This window comes from Phyllobates terribilis, unplaced genomic scaffold (assembly GCF_046119375.1).
Source record: "Phyllobates terribilis strain yellow unplaced genomic scaffold, ASM4611937v1 Scaffold_7__3_contigs__length_470593459, whole genome shotgun sequence".
Classification (NCBI taxonomy): domain Eukaryota; kingdom Metazoa; phylum Chordata; class Amphibia; order Anura; family Dendrobatidae; genus Phyllobates; species Phyllobates terribilis.
The window spans coordinates 378,757,751-378,780,094 of record NW_027362767.1 but is presented as its reverse complement, the minus strand read 5'-3'; the positions used below and the strand labels follow the sequence as shown (position 1 = coordinate 378,780,094).

The 22,344-nt window shown below is 41.4% G+C and overlaps 1 protein-coding gene across 2 annotated transcripts in view; it reads right to left on the bottom strand.

The window, feature by feature from the left end:
* The window catches only part of LOC141154878 (NTPase KAP family P-loop domain-containing protein 1-like), a 30,102-nt gene extending 14,289 nt beyond the window's left edge, over positions 1 to 15,813 (bottom strand). Inside the window, exons 1-3 of one of the 2 annotated variants that reach the window (XM_073641404.1) lie at positions 15,668 to 15,813; positions 4,614 to 4,669; positions 642 to 773 (exon numbers count right to left, since the gene is read on the bottom strand). In XM_073641404.1, coding sequence (XP_073497505.1) covers positions 642 to 773; positions 4,614 to 4,626 — 145 coding nt within the window. In that variant the 5' untranslated portion in view covers positions 4,627 to 4,669; positions 15,668 to 15,813. Of the gene's footprint in view, positions 1 to 641; positions 774 to 4,613; positions 4,670 to 12,964; positions 12,994 to 15,667 lie in introns of those variants that run through there. The other variant, XM_073641405.1, reaches the window with a different exon arrangement.
* Between the last annotated feature and the right edge of the window lie 6,531 nt (positions 15,814 to 22,344).

Here is a 22,344-nt window from a genome sequence, read left to right as displayed (position 1 = left end):
TTAGAAATGTGACACCTCAGGTTGGATTGATCTTTATGTTTGTGACAAATTCTATCAATGGCTACAACTCTGGCTGGCGTTGGATCAGATTAGTTGGGGTTTTTACTTATGTTATGTCTAATTTTAATGCATTTTCTTGGTAAATTAAATAAAAGAAAAAATAAAGTACAGATAAAAGCCATAGATCTACCAGTAATGTAGAGGTAGTTATAACAGCTAGAAGGGTCTGATCTTCTTCATCAAGCATTTAGATTGCAAGGGTTAGCTGGCGCCTCTGTTCTCACATCCGGTGGGGAGAGCTGCTGCAGTATAAGGGCGGGACAGTTGCCGAGGAAACCAGATGGTTGCCATGGAAATTGCCCCGCCCCCTCATATAGCAGCAGCTCTCGACACCTGATGTCAGAAGCGGAGGAGGATGGAGGCACCAGACACCCCCTATCATACAAATTATAATGATATATTGTAGAAGGGGTGAATTAGACATCTACTGGGGGTCCGCAGCCTTATGGTGGTACAAATCTGTCTTATTGTCCGAATATAGCTGCATGATTGTACATTGAAATGACTTCTTCCATTATTATGTCCTAAGAGAACAATTTTATGGCAAATTGATAGGAATCGGCTTATAACTATTTACTCACATTCGACCTTGTTGAGAAGGAAATCTTTGCGTCTGCCCCACGGAGCATAAAACCCGACCGTCACAGGGGATACAACATAATACAAAGCTTTCGCCAGCGAGTAACAGTAGACGTCATCTTTGGTCTCAAAACCTTAAGGATGAAAGCAAGAAAGACTATCACTTGGTGCCAATGCACAGGGCAGTGCCACGCAAAGGAGCCCACCCAGATAATACAAACCCATGATACGGCGGTGTGCATGAGGCCTTAGTGTTTGCCGGAGGAGTACAGGTCTGACGATACTGACCTTTTTTACAGTAAATATCCATAAGACAATGCCTTCTCTGACATCCGTCCTAGTGAGCTGTAGTAATACATGCCTGAATGTGTAATATATGGACATTTGGGTCTTGCAAGATGCGAACAGCCCATTCTTAAAGGGAATCTGTCACCAAGTTTTTGCTACTCCTTCTGAAAGCAACATGAAATAGGGGCAGAGACCCTGATCCCAATGATGTGTCACTTACTGGGCTGTTTGCTGCGGTTTTGATAAAAATCACTGTTTTCTCTAGCAGTTCTCTGATTGGTGAGCTCTGTATAACTCCGCCCACACCACTGATTGGCTGCTTTCTGGTGACAGATTCCCTTTAACGGCTACCCACAATGGCTCATAGAGGAGGTTCCATGAACTGAGATCCTCCTCTATGTCATTCATAAGCCAGGGTGCATCATTCACGAGGAGAGGTGCACTACACCTCAGTCAACAATCTTTCCTGACAGCAGGGGGCGCCATATTTGTAAAAAAAAATGCAGCTGGCCCTGCAAAATGCCTGCCTTCATGACCAGAACAGGTGAAGGACCAATGACATCACAGTCATATGGGTCCTCAAAACAGCGACAGTATGGAGATTGGAGCCACCGCAGAGAAGATAAGAGAACTTTCTTGATACACTCCTTCCCATCTCCTCTATGTTGTACCATTGCCCTGCTTTTTTCTTCTACAATAAATATAAATAAATTGACAACTGGGTGTTACCACTTGGGTAGTGTCCCTATATACATTAAGGCCAGAGTCACACGACTATAGATTCTCACATCTGAGAGAATTGGGTCAATTATGCCAATAACACTAAGATCAGAGTGTCAGCATAGTGTGATCTGATTTTCTTGGATGAGACAGTCAGAACACACTGAGGAGAAGATGGAGAACAAAATTTCTCCATCTTCTCCATTGTGTCAGTGCGCGAAAATGTCATCCGAGTGCAGTCCGATGGTTTCCACAGATTCATTGACTTGCATTGCCGAGTGTGATCCGAATATCAGATCAAACTTAGACATACTACAATTTTATCCTCAGATCGGCTCAGTCTGAGGAAAAAAAAATGGACATGTGCGTGGCCCCATAGATTAACATTTTTCCCAGTGCGATCTGATGTTTTGTCGGATCACACTTGGACCAATATTGTGTTGTCAAATTCAAGATTCAAATCTCAACGCAAAAAATAAAGTAAAACAAAAAAATGTTCTTAAAAATAAAAGAATACGAAAGTTTAAATAAATCACTGTTCATTTCTCAGTTCAAAAATATAAAATAAAAAAAAACATAATTAGTATTGCCATAAAAGTTCAATCTACGAAATCTAAAAATTAATTAACCCATACAGTAAACGCAGTGATAAATTAATTCTGGCTTTTCAGTTTTTATTATTTCCATACCCCCCCAAAAAAATGTATTACAGAGTGATCAAAACATCGTATTGAATGGAAACATGGTAGCAATACATACACCGCGTGCAGAATTATTAGGCAGATGCGTATTTTGATCACTTCAATACTTTTTCTACATGTTGTCCTACTCCAAGCAGCATAGCCTTGAGAGCCAACTACCAATTAAGTAAATCTGGTGATGTGCATCTCTGTAATGAGGAGGGGTGTTGACTAATGACATCAACACTCTATATAAGGTGTGCTTAATTATTAGGCAACTTCCTTTCCTTTGGCAAAATGGGTCAGAAGAGAGATTTGACGGGTTCTGAAAAGTCCAAAATTGTGAGATGTCTTGCAGAGGGATGCAGCAGTCTTGAAATTTCCAAAGTTTTGAAGCGTGATCACCGAACAATCAAGCGTTTCATGGCAAATAGCCAACAGGGTCGCAAGAAGCGTGTTGGCCAAAAAAGGCGCAAAATAACTGCCCATGAATTGAGGAAAATCAAGCGTGAAGCTGCCAAGATGCCATTCGACACCAGTTTTGCCATATTTCAGAGCTGCAACGTTACTGGAGTATCAAAAAGCACAAGGTGTGCGATACTCAGGGACATGGCCAAGGTAAGGAAGGCTGAAAAACGACCACCTTTGAACAAGAAACATAAGATAAAACGTCAAGAATGGGCCAAGAAATATCTTAAGACTGATTTTTCAAAGGTTTTATGGACTGATGAAATGAGAGTGACTCTTGATGGGCCAGATGGATGGGTCAGAGGCTGGATCAGTAAGGGGCAGAGAGCTCCACTCCGACTCAGACGCCAGCAAGGTGGAGGTGGGGTACTGGTATGGGCTGGTATCATCAAAGATGAACTTGTGGGACCTTTTCGGGTTGAGGATGGAGTGAAGCGCAACTCCCAGACCTACTGCCAGTTTCTGGAAGACAACTTCTTCAAGCAGTGGTACAGGAAGAAGTCGATATCGTTCAAGAAAAACATGATTTTCATGCAGGACAATGCTCCATCACATGCATCCAACTACTCCACAGCGTGGCTGGCCAGTAAAGGTCTAAAAGAAGAAAAAATAATGACATGGCCCCCTTGTTCACCTGATCTGAACCCCATAGAGAACCTGTGGTCCATCATAAAATGTGAGATCTACAGGGAGGGAAAACAGTACACCTCTCAGAGCAGTGTCTGGGAGGCTGTGGTGGCTGCTGCACGCAATGTTGATCGAAGACAGATCAAGAAACTGACAGAATCTATGGATGGAAGGCTGTTGAGTGTCATAAAGAAAGGTGGCTATACTGATCACTAATTTTTTTTGTTTTTGCATGTCAGAAATGTTTATTTCTAAATTTTGTGCACTGATATTGGTTTACTTGGTGAAAATAAACAAGTGAGATGGGATTATATTTGGTTTTTATTAAGTTGCCTAATAATTCGGCACAGTAATAGTTACCTGCACAAACAGATATCCTCCTAAGATAGCCAAATCTAAAAAAAAAAAACACTCCAACTTCCAAAAATATTAAGCTTTGATATTTATGAGTCTTTTCGGTTGATTGAGAACATAGTTGTTGATCAATAATAAAAATAATCCTCTAAAATACAACTTGCCTAATAATTCTGCACACAGTGTACATCAGCTTGCCACACCACAAATAAACCCTCATACAGGTTTATCAATTGGAAAATTAAAAAGTTACAGAGCTCAGAAAATGACAATACATTTTTTTATTATTAACCTAAAGAATTCTAATGAATGCTGTAAAAACTAGAAACAATGGCGGAATTGCATTTTTTTTTCACCATTTCACATCACTTGGAATTCTTTTTCTGTTTTTTAGTACATGACATGGTGACGTGAAAGAAGTCATTCAAAACTACAAATTGTCCTTTAAAAAATAAACCCACATATGGCCACGTCCGCTCAAAAATATACGAGCCTGGCTCTTGGAAGAAGGGGAGGAAATAATGAAAGTGTCAAAAGAGAACAAAATTCCTGTTAGGAAGAGGTTAAAGAATGTTAGAAAAGTAATGGCATCATCCATGGATTTATATGGAAAACTAGGTGTGTGTGTATGTAATGATTAAGGGAGCGGAGATAAGCGGAGGGGTAATATACAGCCGATAAGATAACATGTATTTAATGGCTGCAGAATATTAACACTATGTAGGAATTAATAGGGTTGGTGTGGGCGAGTATTGTGCAATGGGTGGGGGGGGTATCAGAATAATGAATAATGCAGTAGAAAAAAATGAGTATTAAAGGGATGAAACGTCTCCTTACCAGGACACACCATGTCATCACTTCACAATGAGCGACTTCTCCGGAGATCCTTACACCTGCAGAAAAAAGAGGAAATACTTCTGAACATGAACTCTCAGTCACATTAGGACCAAAGTCCTTGGCAGTCGGACGTCTTCCCCTCTGTGCTCCTCCCTTGTATTATTCATATTTGTTTATTAACTTAGATAAAATGTGTAATATATACACATAATGTTATATTTATACACTGCTCAAAAAAATAAAGGGAACACTTAAACAACAGACTATAACTCTAAGTAAATCAAACTTCTGTGAAATCAAACTGTCCACTTAGGAAGCAACACTGATTGACAATCAATTTCACATGCTGTTGTGCAAATGGAATAGACAATAGATGGAAATTATTGGCAATTATCAAGACACCCTCAATAAAGGAGTGGTTCAGCAGGTGGGGACCACAGACCACACCTCAGTACCAATGCTTTCTGGCTGATGTTTTGGTCACTTTTGAATGTTGGTTGTGCTTTCACACTCGTGGTAGCATGAGACGGACTCTACAACCCACAGAAGTTCCTCAGGTAGTGCAGCTCATCCAGGATGGCACATCAATGCGAACTGTGGCAGGAAGGTTTGCTGTGTCTGTCAGCGTAGTGTCCAGAGGCTGGAGGCGCTACCAGGAGACAGGCCAGTACACCAGGAGACATGGAGGGGGTCGTAGGAGGGCAACAACTCTGCAGCAGGACCGCTACCTCCACCTTTGTGCAAGGAGGATCAGGAGGAGCACTGCCAGAGCCCTGCAAAATGACCTCCAGCAGGCCACAAATGTGCATGTGTCTGTACAAAAGGTTAGAAACCGACTCCATGAGGGTGGTATGAGGGCCCGACGTCCACAGATGGGGGTTGTGCTCACAGCCCAACACCGTGCAGGACGCTTGGCATTTGCCACAGAACACCAGGATTGGCAAAGTCGCCACTGGCGCCCTGTGCTCTTCACAGATGAAAGCAGGTTCACACTGAGCACATGTGACAGACGTGACAGAGTCTGGAGACGCCGTGGAGAGTGATCTGCTGCCTGCAACATCCTTTAGCATGACCGGTTTGGCAGTAGGTCAGTAATGGTGTGGGGTGGCATTTCTTTGGAGGGCCGCACAGCCCGCCATGTGCTCGCCAGAGGTAGTCGGACTGCCATTAGGTACCGAGATGAGATCCTCAGACCCCTTGTGAGACCATATGCTGGTGCGGTTGGCCCTGGGTTCCTCCTAATGCAGGACAATGCCAGACCTCATGTGGCTGGAGTGTGTCAGCAGTTCCTGAAAGATGAAGGCATTGAAGCTATGGACTGGCCCGCCCGTTCCCCAGACCAGAATCCGACTGAGCACATCTGGGACATCATGTCTCGCTCCATCCACCAAGGTCACGTTGCACCACAGACTGTCCAGGAGTTGGCGGATGCTTTAGTCCAGGTCTGGGAGGAGATCTCACAGGAGACCATCTGCAACCTCATCAGGAGCATGCCCAGGCATTGTAGGGAGGTCATACAGGCACGTGGAGGCCACACACAATACTGAGCCTCAATTTGACTTGTTTTAAGGACATTACATCAAAGTTGGATCAGCCTGTAGTGTGTTTCTCCACTTTAATTTTGGGGGTGACTCCAAATCCAGGCCTCCATTGGTTAATAAATTTGATTTCCATTGATGATTTTTGTGTGATTTTGTTGTGAGCACATTCAACTTTGTACAGAACAAAATATTCAATGAGAATATTTCATTCATTCAGATCTAGGATGTGTTATTTCAGTGTTCCCTTTATTTTTGTGAGCAGTGTATATATTATTTGTATAGATGTATAGTAACACACCACACAAGTATCAGTCTCTTCCTCTTCATGCCAGATTTAGTAAATATTTGTGTACTCCATTAAAAAAATAAATAAATAAATAAAAGATGTTTGGATAATTTTTGGAGCTTTTATTAGACCTCTTTTCCTCTATTAGTTCTCCTGGAAATGTATAAAGAACTAGACAGATAGGAGTTTGCATTTCCATTAGGTGCTCTACACTGTGTAATCAATGCTCATATTGGAAGGGCTCATTCAGATGTCAGTTTTTCTATCCGTATTTTTCATGGATAGCACTCGTTCCGATTACAGTGAATGGGGTCATTCACATGTCTTTGATTTTTGCGGACCAGGGGAGGGGAGAACCACGCACAATTGCAAAGACATGTTCGATATTCATTCTAGTGTCAAATCAAAATCAGCAATGCAAATATATGGGTCCATGAAAAAATTTGTACAGCCCTCGGATGCCATTTGAGCGCTGTATGTTTTTCACAGATTGCTAGATAGGAAAAGATAGAGAAACTTTTTTTATTTGTTTCCAATCAAAGAAAAACTGATTATGCAAATTGTCTCTTCAAAGAGGAAGAGGACAAGAACTCTATAGTGCCACGTGTTGGAAGCAGAGATCCTACAAGTGTCACGCAAGGTGTGGAAAAGACAACACAGAGGGAAGAGGGAAAGGGAGCCCAGACTCTAGGGAAAGGAGGGAGTGAAGACCTCCTAGTCTGGTCTAGTGTCACCTTGTCTCAAATATCGACCCTATATTGTCTCTTAACCAATCGCTGCACGAGTTCCTCGCCCTGTCTGTCCCTGGCATAAGACTCAAGCTAGGGAAGGGAGGAGATGAGCACTAGTCGATCTCCACTGAACTCTAAAGACAAAAAGGAAGGACAAACAGGGGGGATTGCTTAGCTTTTAGACAACACCAGACAAATGCGCACACGTCCTCAAACACCAGAGAGGAGGAAGCACTGCTCTTGCTGAAGTCTCACAGGGAGTAACGAATATCACCGGCACGTCCCTCTGTACTCAGCAGCTATTTATACACCCAGACCAGGCAGTTAATTAGCCAGAGGAAGGTAGCCACTAGGTCCTAGGGACAGCCTCTAAGAAGATGTCTGTAATGCCAGACGTAGAGATCTCCTGAAACCAACTGCAGGGCGACTGTCTGTCACTTCTGACACACCCGTGACAACAAGTCATTATCGACCCTTTAACGAACCTTGCAATATGACTTAGGATAATAGCCAAATCAGTATCTCAGTTTGTAGACAGTGTTTCTGGATATTGTCCCTCATCAGTGCAAAGTATGAGATCTGATTTGGCTAGGTGAGAGACTAAGACTGGGATCTAAGGGGTAAGGTTTTTTCTTGTGGAGAGTGACATGCCACATCTGGTACGCCTAGAATTTCCAAGAGGAGCATGCAAGGCATTTAAGTCTCCTCATACTGGCATGCCAGATGTGGCATGTCATTCCCACAAGGAGAAACCTTATCCCTTAGATTCAAGAAAAACCGATGAATCTCGGACCAAACACTGATGGTTAAAAGTGACACTGATCAAACACTGGTGAAAATCTGATAGAAAAACTCTGGTGAAACATGGACTGATTTTCTTGTACGAGAAAAATCATTGATGTCTTAATGAGCCTTGTGTATTGACACACTATAGATAAGGGAATGTCCAGTTGACAACTTAGTTACACATTTCCAGTAAGATTAGTAAAGGAACAGCGTAGTTCTTACTAAAACAAACATGACAGGATACTGAACATACACATTAAAGTCAGTTTGGATGTAATCTATTAGTCACAATCAATAAATGTTCACTTATTAAAAAAGAAATCAATTATCCCCTATGCCAGTGGTTGTACCCCCAAGGACCTCGAGAACAAGGATCTGAAGCGTTATCTTGAATGGATCGCAGGTGCTCATACTTGGCCTCCACTCCACTGATTTTCTGTTGCACTGCTGGAAATAGGTGAGTTTAAGGGCTCACTCACACTTGCATATAAATATTTGGTTTATTCTCATCCAGGAGAGTATGACTATTTTTTCTCATTTGACATCTGTGTGCAGTCCATGTGTAATCCAATTTTTTTTCCCAGCAGTTATTAATCTTTTACAGGACCATTTACAGTTTCCTATGCCACAGAATTGTAATTTATCAGTAAAAATTGGATGCTTTACTGACCAGCGATTTTTTTTTTTCTCGCTCCCATCTGATTTTGGAGTGAAATCACAGCATGCTGCAATTTTTTTCTCATGCTGGATACAGCTGAGAAAAAATACGATCTGCATTCCCTCATTGAATAACATTGGTCCAAGAGCAATCCGATTTTTTTTATCTGATTGCACTAGTCCGATTTATACGCAAGTGTGAGTGAACCTTCATGTTCGGTTTTCTCCGACAGTCCCATAGACATTGATAGGACAGGAGGCTTGGTATGCGCATATAAGTTTGCTGATCGCTAAGGCTCTAACCATTGAGCCCCACCATTGATCTCCAGAATGAGATTCTGGACTGGTTGACCAGAGTCGAGCAGTGATCACACATGTGCGGGAACACTCCATCTATTCTCTATAGAACTGCTGGAAAAAGCCAAGTGCTGTACTCAGCTATCCTGAATAGCCCCATATCTCAGCATTCCCATTCATTCAGAAGGGCATGGTCCCAGCGGTCAGACCCCCATGATCAGCAAGTTATCACTTTTTTTCTTATATTGGGAATAACCTTTTAACTCATTCTGTGCCAGCTATGTAAAGTGAATCATAAATCCTGTAAAAGCTGGACCAGCCAAAATTTTTGATGAAACCCAATTGTAAAAAATATTTTTACTCCTAAATACATGCATTTCAGTGAAAAAAAAACAAAAATGCCCACAAAGGTGTCCACAACCTTCAAAGAGGGTTTTCCAGCTCCTCTCACTTCTGCATTGGAAGGTGGAAGTCACAGACAACACAGCAGCGATGGGTTGAGGGGCAGTGGTCGCAGACTAGTCCAGGTATAGGGGTAAGTCCTAATGGCAAGATCCCTTTAATTACAATAGGACATGTGCAGACCTGATAGTTTAATCAGATGTGAGAGCTGCTGGATTAACCCTTCATGGTTTGCTCTTTGAACTATTTTTACCTTTTCTTATATGTAGCTATTCAGCTCTACTTTGCATAATACACAGCTTGTGGATCATTCAAGGCAACAGAGTGGGATTATCAGTGGACATTTTAGTAACAAGCAAAAAGGAAAAACATTATCCAAAATGTATAAATAAATAATAAATGACTGCAGCTCACAATAACGACACGTGGTGCACAGACAATATAAATCCAACTATAGAAGATTGTAATTATTTTAGAGTACAACAATCAGGAATCATAAATACATTATGTAATCCTGTGATAGATAGATAGATAGTAAATATATAGATGTATAGATAGTAAATAGATAGATATTTACAAAAATAGAAGTGCAGCACCAGCAAAGGCAAAAAATATATATATTAGTGGGTGCAAAGCCTACCAGGCAAAACCAAACCTCAATACATACGTATTCAAAAAAGATGTAGACAGCACTCCAAAAGTCCAGTTTTTTGTGGTTTATTGAACCATTGTAATAAGGTGACGTTTTGTTCCAAGTGAGTTGAAAAAGTTTCACACTTGGAACGAAAAGTCACTTTATTACAATGGGTCAATAAGCCACTAAAAATCGGAACTTTTGGAGTGCTGTCTTCATCTTTTTTTGGATATATAGATAATGATAGATATTGATTCCCATCATCACCTAAACAGGGTTGAGTATAGAAACTTCTGAGCAAATAGTAATAAATGACACTATAAAGGTGTATAACGTTCAGACACTTTTTGGTACAATATGGCAAAATTAATAATGCAAATCTTTTACAAAAAAAATATTTTTTGCAGGGAACTAGATTAAAAAAAGTCAACATTTTCCCCTCCAGCTGTATAACCACACACATACATTCAGAGCGTTTGTACACATATAAGGACAGAAAAGCCAAGAACCTGCTTCATACATACACTGAACCCACAGAGCTGATACTACTTCCAGTACTGACTTGAAGTTACAGAGTTTGTGTATTACACCCATTACCGAATTTTTGGCATCAGAGCTCTCCACCACCTGCGGCCGCACAACAACCCCCCACGTCTGCTCTATCTGGATCCCTACAAGTGACTGTGCTCAGAATACAATGGAGGGGTTTGATGTTGATGCTGTTGTTGTCTTTCAGGTTTCGATAAAGTATGCAAATTAGTCCTCAGGAAGAAAGAAGACTGTCATGCCAGTGCAGTTTTCGGAGATAGCTACTCAGTAAGGCCTCATTCAGACATCCGTTTTTCACATACATGCTGTAGCCATGATTTTCACGGATAGAACATTTACCCATTATAGTCTATAGGGCTATTCACTTGTCCTTGTTTTTTTGTGGACCGTGTGTCCGAGCAAAAATCATCAAGATTTCTGATTTTTTTTATCAACATCATAGATCAAAATTAGCCACACAAGTTTTTGAGTCTGTGAAAAATCACAGACAGCTCACATTGCCGTCCGTGTGTCATCAGTGTGACGTCCATTTTTACATTTATAATGTATCGGAGAGGCTTTCCAATTTATTTATTCACTGATGATAAATACTGACAAAATACTGATGATACACAGACACTGACCAAATACTGATGGTAAATACTGACACTGACCAAATACTGATGGTATACTGATGGTAAATACTGACACTGACCAAATACTGATGAAACACTGATGGTAAATACTGACACTGACCAAATACTGGTGAAACACTGATGGTAAATACTGACCAAATACTGATGAAACACTGATGGTAAATATGGACACTGACCAAATACTGGTGAAACACTGATGGTAAATAATGACACTGACCAAATACTGGTGAAACACTGATGGTAAATACTGACACTGACCAAATACTGATGAAACACTGATGGTAAATACTGACCCTGACCAAATACTGATGAAACACTGATGGTAAATACTGATGATACATACTGACACTGGCCAAATACTGATGATAAATACTGACACTGACCAAATACTGATGAAACACTGATGGTAAATACTGACACTGACCAAATACTGATGAAGCACTGATGATAAATACTGACACTGACCAGAATACTGATGAAACTCTGATGGTAAATACTCACACTGACCAAATACTGATGAAACACTGATGGTAAATATTGATGATACATACTGACACTGGCCAAATACTGATGATAAATACTGACACTGACCAAATACTGATGAAACACTGATGGTAAATACTGATGATACATACTGACACTGGCCAAATACTGATGATAAATACTGACACTGACCAAATACTGATGAAACACTGATGGTAAATACTGACACTGACCAAATACTGATGAAGCACTGATGATAAATACTGACACTGACCAGAATACTGATGAAACACTGATGGTAAATACTCACACTGACCAAATACTGATGAAACACTGATGGTAAATACTGATGATACATACTGACACTGGCCAAATACTGATGATAAATACTGACACTGACCAAATACTGATGAAACACTGATGGTAAATACTGATGATACATACTGACACTGACCAAATACTGATGAAACACTGATGGTAAATACTGATGATACATACTGACACTGACCAAATTGACCAAATACTGATGATACATACTGACACTGACCAAATACTGATGATACACTGATGGTAAATTGAATCTGGGTCCCACTGTTCAGCTACATGCAAATATCACATTACCCTCATTCACAAATTTGCCTGTGTTTCTATATAATAATAAACAGGGTATTTTCTTAAATGTAGGTTGAGATGATGCCCTTTTCTGAACATAGTGAAACAAATGTACTGTGCCACCTACTTCTCATATAGGTAGAGTGGAAAGCCCATTTCTGCATGGGGGTCCACCGGAGGATTCTCCTGTTCTCCCGTGAGCCAGTCCGAGCCTGATTACTATACCAAACCTTGACTGCAGCTCACACATTACTGTTGGTCTTGGAGCTGGAATCCAATATTTACAAGTAACCTCCTACTTGTCTTGAGTCTAGAAGGTCAGACCTCCGTCTGTCAAATTATCAAAACTGCAAAAAAGTGAAAAAAAAAGTGGGACAACCCCTTCAGTGCTCTGTGTATATTGCATCTGAGCTTTCTGCTGGTGGCGTACATTAGGAAGATTTCCTCTTTAATGTTTGTTCTCATACACTTTGCATTGGCCGATGTAAACAGCAGCCAGTAAACCTGCTATATCTTCAATCAGCATTCAGAACATCTGCCATTGTAAATCCACACCTACTCCTACGTCCCTACAGGTGCATGCTCCGCTTCATGGGGGCCGTCAGGACAACACAGATCTAAATCATACAGACAATTTGGTTAAAACAAGTTATCACCAGAGTTAGCACAAACTGATTTGCAGGAACCGGATTAGTAATCTGTGGCTATCGGAGGGGAGACATGAGAACCGCCTCTCACCTGATGGCGTCTCCAGCTCTTCTTTTGATTAGTGGCTTGGCGCGATGCCATCGTTGCAGTGTGACACACATGTGACGTTGCCCCTGGTCGACTAATCAAAAGAAAAGCCGGGTATGCCGCTAGGTAAGCGGACGTTCTCAGAGGCTAGTGATAGCGCCGCTCATCAGCAGATGTCAGCGCCGGCTGCAGCCGGGGGTCACGTGATGCCTGTGAGCGGCTAGTGATTGCGCTGCTCATCAGCAGATGTCAGCGCCGGCTGCAGCCGGGGGTCACGTGATGCCTGTGAGCGGCTAGTGATTGCGCTGCTCATCAGCAGATGTCAGCGCCGGCTGCAGCCGGGGGTCACGTGATGCCTGTGAGCGGCTAGTGATTGCGCCGCTCATCAGCAGATGTCAGCGCCGGCTGCAGCCGGGGGTCACGTGATGCCTGTGAGCGGCTAGTGATTGCGCCGCTCACAGGCAATACATACAACTAAAGGCATTTACAAAATAACTTATGGCCACATGCTGAATACATTGAGCCAGTTCAAATAAGTACTGGACAACCCCTTTAAGGGCTGGATTTTGTGTTTTTCATTTTCATATTATCTTGTGTGTAATCTAAAGAGACATCACCATAAAATCACTATTTGTTTCCTGTTGTAATGGTCACAGGATTGCTGTCTGCAAGGATCAAAAACTGATCCGTCAAGCTGGATGAGATCTGTTTTAGGTTTTGGACCTGTCATCACCCAAACCTGTCTGTTTTTGTCAATTCTTGTATACAATTCTAGAGCGTCATTTAGGAAAAAAAAACCTTTGCATTGTGCTGTGCCACTGTTATTCCTCCTGGAAATGAATGAATAAATTGTAAATGGGATATTCCTATAGTGACTCTTGTGTGTCCGGAGTGTCTGATTGTCCTGTCATTGTCCCCAGTCGAGGGAAAATTACTTCGATAAAACTTTGTTTATATCTGTGAAACTATTTCAAATTTTTCTTCTTCAGAAAGGAAAACTTTGACCCTGATTCATCATTTGCGGGTTGTTGTTTTTTTTAAGTAACTTTTCTTTTTTTGTCTTGTGTTTGTTGCCATTTTATTTTGTGTGAAACTCATCAACATGTTGCCCTCGGGTTAATGAATTTTGCACAAAATTAAAGAAGTTCTTTTTTAGTTTTTTTTTTATCTTTTTTGTGCATTTTAGACAAGAAGTCTGCATGTTACTTTAAATGTTGCACTTTAGTCTTCAACTGCGCAAATGTAAAATTAGACAGATTTTGTACTCAAAAATTTTGAAAAACAATGAGCACACCTGAGATTTCATACAAAATCTAATCAAATTTTACTAGGAAAAATAGACAAACATTTAAAACTAAGCACCATGCCATAACCTGATTCTACATGAAATATAAAATGAATCAAATAATGTGCTCCATTGGTTATATAAGTAATCACCAGGAGGGTCCCATGATTGCACAATATAGCCCCAGCACCACAAAGATGTAATATGCAAAAAAGGCTGTCAAAGTCAGAATATACAACCAATATAAACAATATATGTATTTTAATATATGCAGTTGATATGCTTAAGATAATACCAGTGTAACAAATCTATAAACATGTCTCATAGATAATATATAGTCCAAAAGTAATTGGACTAATGAAAATATGCAAATGCCACCTAAACAGGTAACCAATGGAGCACATTATTTGATTCATCTGTTTCATGTAGAATCGGGTGTTGTCATGGTGCTTAGTTTTAAATGTTTTTTAAATGTTTGGCCATTTTTCCTAATAAAATTTGATTAGACTTTTTTATGAAATCTCAGGTGTGCTCATCCTAATGTAGTTCTTTTTCTCCTTTATGTTCATTGCATTTTTGATCAACTACAGGATGCAGCACCTGCATAAGTATTTGAATAGCAAACATATTTGTAGTCATATCTTTACTCGGTGACCTAAAGCTGGTCAAACACCTCGAATGGCTGTCAGCTGCACAGCGAGTGATCCACCCCAACACATGCACGCTCAGCTTGGCCGAATGTGCAAGAGGGTAGTAAATCGCTGCCAGATACTTCTATATGGCTGCCGTCACACTTTCTCACATACAGAGAAAATGCCATCTAGTAATGCAACTATGCAACAAAAAAGTCAGAAATTCATCCCTGGCTGACTGTTGTGTTGATCGCCCCCTTGGCTTCGTAGAGTATAAGGAGGGGTGATAACAGTGTTGGACTGGGATGCCAAGGGCCCGCCAGTAACATTGACTGTGAGGGCCCCCTTTTCAGCTACATGCAAATATTGCATTACCCTCTGTCACAAACCTTTTGTACATTAAGCAAGGTAGTTTGTTAAATGATTGATAAGATGCGGTCATTGTCTGTACATAGAAAATCAAGTTTATTGTGCCAACAACTGCTCATATAGAAGACTGGGGGGCCATCTCCTGCAGAGGGGCATACCGGGGAATTCACCTGTTCTCCTGTGGGTCAGTCCGAGCCTGGGTGATAATATACATGGAGGGACCCACCAGCAGTAGTGTTGCTGGCACCTGCTCACTGTGTGTTTTTCTTTTTGATTGATAATTGCCACGTTTAATATCTAAGTTCTACCCCTCCGCCGTTGCCCTAGGGACCACCAACACTACTGAGTACATAGCATCTGCACATATATCTGCCTGTATACATATAGGACAATCTTTCGGAGGAAGAGAGCTGCACTTACCGGACTGAATGCCTTCATAAATCCTTCTCTCAGTGTTTCGGAGTTCTAGAAGCTGATTCCACGCCTGTTTGGAATGGTATTATGGAATAATAGATATGGCTTACACTGGAGTAAGTCAACATGCGCCTGGCTTGGACTTTAAACCTACAAATTACATGATAAGGGGGCAACTGACATCTGACTAATACTACAATTTACATTCCTGGGTGGAAATATAATGCAACTTTTTTTCCACTGGCGACTCTGCAAGAAAATGTACTTATATCCTTGCTGCAAACTGTGCTGCACCCTATAATGAAGAGATGATATCCGGTGCAAAAATTTGCCACATTTTTAACATTTAAAAACCCGCAGCATGCTTTAATATTTTTTTTACATTAAAGGTCGATTTACTTGGACGTGTGTTACCTGTGGTTTTGTCGGATTGCACTCTTACCTTTGATATTCCGTGGGGCTGTGCACATGTCCGTTTTTTTTTCCCTCGGACCGAGTGATCCGCGGTAAGAATTGGAGACAAGTCCTATTTTGATCAGTGTCGGATGAAAATCAGCAATGCAAGTCTATGGGTCGGCAAAAAAAAAAAAAAAAAAAAAAATCGACATCTGGGTGCGCTCCGATTTTCACGGACTGACAGAATAGAGAGGGTGCGAAAACTTTTTTTTCTTTTTTTCTTTCCATGTCTGAGAAAAACTGATGCCGCTCTGATCAAAGTCTGATCAGAGTTTTCGGACCATTTTTCTCAGATATGGAGAAATCGGTCATGTATGTGAACCATAATGTTTTGTGGGTTTTTTTCTGCAGATTTGCAATGCAAAATCTGTAACGTGAGAATATGAAATAATGTGTAAAAATTCTTTACAAATAAGGCCACGTTCACAATATCAGTATTTGGTCAGTATTTTACATCAGTATTTGTAAGCCAAAACCAGGTGAGGAACAATCAGAGGAAAAGTATAATAGAAACACGTCACCACTTCTGTATTTATCACCCACTCCTGATTTTGGCTTACAAATACTGATCGAAAATACTGACCAAATGCTGAAAGTGTGAAGGTGGCCTAAAACATATAATTCAAAAAGGAGGAAAGGCGCATACAAAAGATCGTTTATACTTTCTAAATTTTAACAATAATAAATCAACATAGCAAACACAGAAAGCTAGAAAAAACAAATAAAACATTTTCAAAATCCGTCTGTTGAGGCAGAACCAAAATCTGGCAATAGGATGCAATCCATATAACCAGCATGATAAACCATTAAGTGCTATAACCCCACTGCCAGCTCACTACCACCGCTGCTTTTCCAACACCCGGACCTACTGTCTTCTTCCTTAGAGAGCAGGGTCCTCTCCCCCTCAGTACCAGTTGTACCCCTTTCTTCTTCTTCAGACATATAGTGATAAATGACAAACAAGCATAAAAGTGCTATTTTCAATGTGCAAAATGGAGCCAAAAAAATGAAAAAACGGTCAAATAAAAATGGGGAGTAAGAGTGAAAGAGTGAGGAGAACTCAGCACAGTGAGAGACCAGGCTAACACAAGTAAATCACGCTGCAGATTTCATCAAATGTATTCAGTGCTGGAATCACAGCCACACAGCTCAGTACAAAATTTCACTGCTGCTACTGCTTCTGTATGTGTGCTGCAAAGGAAGAACGGCAGAAATCTATCTGATTTGTGTGTATGGGAGATATAGCAGATTGTCTCCACTCTAATTGGTGCTGGATTCACAGCCACGCAGCTCAGTACAATGTTTCCATGCTGCTACTGCTTCTGTGTGCTGCAAAGGAACAGCTGCAGAAATCCATCTCTCTGGGTGCTGTGTATTGGAGATATAGCAAATTGTCTCCATTCTAATTGGTGCTGGATTCACAGCTACTCAGCTCAGTACTATGTTTTCCATACTGCAACTGCTTCTGTGTACTGCAAAGGAAGAACTGCAGAAATCCAGCTCTCTGGGTATTGTGTAAGGGATATTGAGAGAGAACATGCAGAGGGGAATAACTAGTGAAAACTGCAGGATACAAGTCATATAAAACCATGAACACACACTGCAACTTATTCTGAAGTTACCTACAATGACAAGTACACCTTAAATGCTCATTGAAAAATCATTAGGGATTTGTGAGCCTTGATCTCAGTTATTTGGCGTGGGTTTAACACACCCAGATGGCGGCTAGCACAATGCACATGTGGGGAGCGGCACGGTCACGTATGAAGCAGCCATCCCTGTGTAGCAAATGCAAATAGTAACTGTGGCTGCACTCATCATTACGTCCTACCCGGAAAATGAATGACTTTGATAAAGCTCTGCCCAAATCAACACGACCAAACCATAACTCAACCAGTGCAAACACGGCAGCTGGGAATATGCATTGCTCTTTGTGTGCGGATTCCATACATGCTGCCCCGAAGTAGTAGCCCTGTGAATGATGGGTGTAACTGCTCCTGTTAAATGTGATCACGAGGTTATCTTCTACCTGGATCTAAACACTAAAATTATCTCCACCTGCACTGGATTTAGCAAACATTTACACCTGCACAGACATATTACAGCATTAGATAACCCATCACTACCTTTGTAATTACAAGAAGATATGTGGTGGTCCGGGTCCTGAGACCCCACCTATCACTCAGAAATTGCACCGATAGGAGCACACATACAGTGGGGAGTGAATCCTATAGAAAGATTAGGTTAGAAGCCTATGCATTCTGTTGTATCCATACTGGAAGCTGCGTGTGCGCCCGTCTCCTGAACTGTGACCTGAGCAATAGGTGGGGGGTCTTAGGACCGATCTGCTAGTAATTGCAAGGGCAATGAAACATGTAAAAACTTTAGAAACATTTCATTAGTCTTTAAAAATAATGTTGTCTTACTTCTGAAAAATCACTTCTACGCTCTGGCCACTAGGTGTATCCCTACTGTATGTCCAGCGCTTATTGTAAAGTAAAACCAGTCTCTAGAAGAAAGACTCAGGGATGGATTACAGGAAGTGGGGGGCCGGTATTTGCCTCTTCTCTGCTCCTACTCTTCTATTTGCCTAACTATATACAGACTTAACACAAAGGAAGTTCCAATATCTATAGTGCTGGCAGAATGCTAATGAAAAGGAACTGTCCACTGAAAGAGATTGAATGGCAAGTTACAGACCATGAGGATAAGGATAGATCCTGCACGTTTTAAAAATGACATGCACCAAAATACAGCTTAGACTGGTATAATATGGAGGAGGCGAGAAAATATCCTGTTGCACTCTGTTAGTAAATGTGTCAGTGCTCACCTGCAGCATGCTGCAAGTGGCCGCATATATCGGACAAGACTCGCCAATGCAAGACAATGGGTGCGAGAAAAAAAATAGAAGGCAGACCGACCATGCGTATGCTGCTCGATTTTTATGCACAAATCTCAAAGGAAATCCTACACTTCAGCCGAGTACAGTAAATTCACAGCCCGAACCCTCCGAATAGAGATAGATTAGATCTGGCGGCTCTGATGAGTGTTGTCATCACTACCCAGCGCCTGTGAATAGCGGTTACTATACTGCTATTCAGTCTCGGGAGCCATATTTGAGGAACGTGGACTATGGCGGAGCTTCGTAGGAACATTTTGGGTAATAAATAGGTGAATAAGGGACTAATCACAGCAGTCATCAACCCCAACTACCATTACCCGATTGCCACCGCACCAGGACAATCAGGAAGAGTTGGGCAAAGGGCCAAAATTGGCACATCTCATTGGATGCGCCAATTCTGGGGCGGTTGCGGGCTTGTTATTAACTCCTTAATGATGAAGACATTTTATTTTTTTACACTTTTGTTTTTTCATACTTCTTTTTCCACAAGCCATAGCCCTTGTTTTTTGAGTGCTGAGTTGTAGTTTGAAATTACATCATTAATGTCACCATATAATGTACTGAAAAATGAGAAGAAAAAAAAACAACTAATTCCTCCATTGTTTTTTACAGCATGCATTGCGCGTCAATAATGAGCTGCCAATATGATTCTCTAGGGCGCTACGATTACAGGACTGCACCGCTGAAATGAGATGGATGGATAGAAGACCCTTATGAATTTCACACCGGGTCAGTATGGTAAATGAGATGGTGCTAAATAAAAATAGACAATGTCCTGAAAAATGTGATAAGGTGCAGGAGCCTTGGTTTGGTTCCACTTTAAAGGGAATCTGACAGCAGGACGGATTTCATCAACCCAGGTATCATTTTAATCAGTGTAACTGCACCAACCTGACACTGCCTGTAGTTTACTTAGCACAATCCTGCTGACCGGTTTCTTTTAAGGATCATTAGTCCCCAGGCAATGAGGAGCATCCTCTCATGATAAAGTATGTGATAGCTGGTGCAGGACATGGGGGTCTCATGGTTTTGGTAAAGAGATTAGACCCATGGTACATTAAGGGGGAAGGATAACTTTGCCAGACAGCATTAATGAGAAATATTCTTTGGTCTATGATGAAACCTTGCTGTGTTGTATAATATTCAATAAACTGAGTTAAAAAAAAAAACAAAACAAACATTGATGTCAGTTTCTGGCAACAGCAGCATGAAAGTTGTTATCAGCAGCAATCTGAGCGTGCTCCAGTCTTTGCTGTTAGAGGCAGGCGCTCAAATTATTACAGGCTGGGTTCACACCGCCGTCTAAAACTTAGGAAAGTTTTATCTGCAAACTGCGAATATGACTGACTCCATGGCCAGTAATCATCCCATAATGGATGAGAGCAGGAGTGGCCCATTCTTGATAAGCACGAGTCCGGTTTGTGAATTGTAAAAAATAAATACTTAGCGCATGCTTCCATATTTTTTTTTTTTTAGTTCCATATGAAAAATTCTTAGTGTAGACAGACTGGTTACTTTTGGACCAGTGTGCTGTCCGGTGTTCACACGGACCCAAAATACAGCAGTCTGAACAGGCCCCAAGACCCCCTTCACATGTACGGGTTTTCGATACGTGTGGCATCTGTTTTCATAGGTATCGGAGACACTTATCCACAAGTACCAATTAAAGCCTATGGTGATCGTCACGTCTGTGCATTCACACGGACTGCCTGTCCATGTAGACCACACTTAAACATGTCTGTTTCTTTCAGGCAACATTAATGACATGGGCCAATAAAAGTCTATCGTCCATGTTTAACATTGAAAATTATAGAAGCTTTGGAATTGATTTTTCTTAAGCCACACCGGAAAAAAAAACAGATGACACACTGATCCAAGTCACTGATGACACCAGCCCTGTTTTCTCCGGTACCGGTATAACATGGACGTGTGAGGGGGAAACCCGGCCTGACGCCTGGATCTCCTATCCTTAGCCTCGAATAAGCCTACGAGGCAGCTAGCTCACAGTGGGAAGCCATAGTCACTCCTGAAATTCACCCGTTGCTGCCGCCTTGATGGTCTCCACTGGACCAGAAGCCATGACGTGCCGACCAGGGCTGTGAAGTGGGTAAGCCAAACCTCCGACTCCTCGATTTCCATGACTCCGACTCCCTCATACACGGCTCATGTGTAAGTGATAAATTTACTGTAGCGCAGATTCATCTCAGCTAAAAGTCTAGATCCTTAGATCAGGAATAGGACAGACATGTATAGGACATTTCATAACTTTCCCAAATTCTTATGAAAAACTATTCCCCACAAACTGCATTGAACTACTGTACCCAATTTATTATATATTTTAGGAGTCGGTCCATTTTATACCGACTCCACAGCCCTGGTGCTGACCACCAGTCACTTGACTTCAGAAATGCGGCTGGTGCATTTTGGGGGTAAGCATGGCTTTTTATCCTTTATGAGCAGAAAACCCCTTAATCCACTGCCATACAGTTTATCTTTTCCTATACAGAGGACCACTACAAGCAAAAAAAAAAAAAAAACAGCATGTATTTGCCTGCAGCTTTATTTATTTTTTTTGATTGGTGATGGATGCATTTATCACAGACTTCTGGTCTGAATTACCGTATACATCCCTGTGGAGAGTGACATACTGGCTCTGCAATGCCAGTGGAAGGAGGCTTATTCGCCATGCAATGCTCCTCTGGGAAATTTAATGTGCAAATTGCTTCAGTCCAGAGCCTCACACCTAGCCAATTCAGTTTTCATACTTTGCACTGATGAGGGGCAGTACCCCAAAACACCGTGTCTGCAAATTGAGATTCTCATTTGGCTTTTATCCTAAATCACAGTGCAAGGGTCGATAATAGCTTGTAGGATTGCTGCTTCGAACAGGTGGCGCTATAGAATTCAAGTCCTCTTCCTCTCTGCAGAGGCAATTTGCATACGTATATATCCCGGGTGTCCACGGGCCAAAAATACTGTAAATATCCGATATAATCCCTATAAATGTCTGATACAATCACATAGACACCGATGATGTGGAGGTCGGGCATATGCATCTGCATGCCATCCAAGATGGGTCTGCAAAGCCCTATTCTAGGGTTTCCAGAACACTGATCTCAGGATTGTAGGGGTCCCAGCCGTTAGACCTCCAGTGAGTAGCAATTTATCCCTTAGCCTAAGGATTTTGAGCACAACCCTTTAACTATTTATCTCCCATCCAAACTACAATAGAGAGAAAAGCTCCAGTGCTCACTGGTAATATTCAGTATATACCACCATCTGGTTTCTCCATATTTTCCATCACATCCTTGAATGAAAAAAAAAA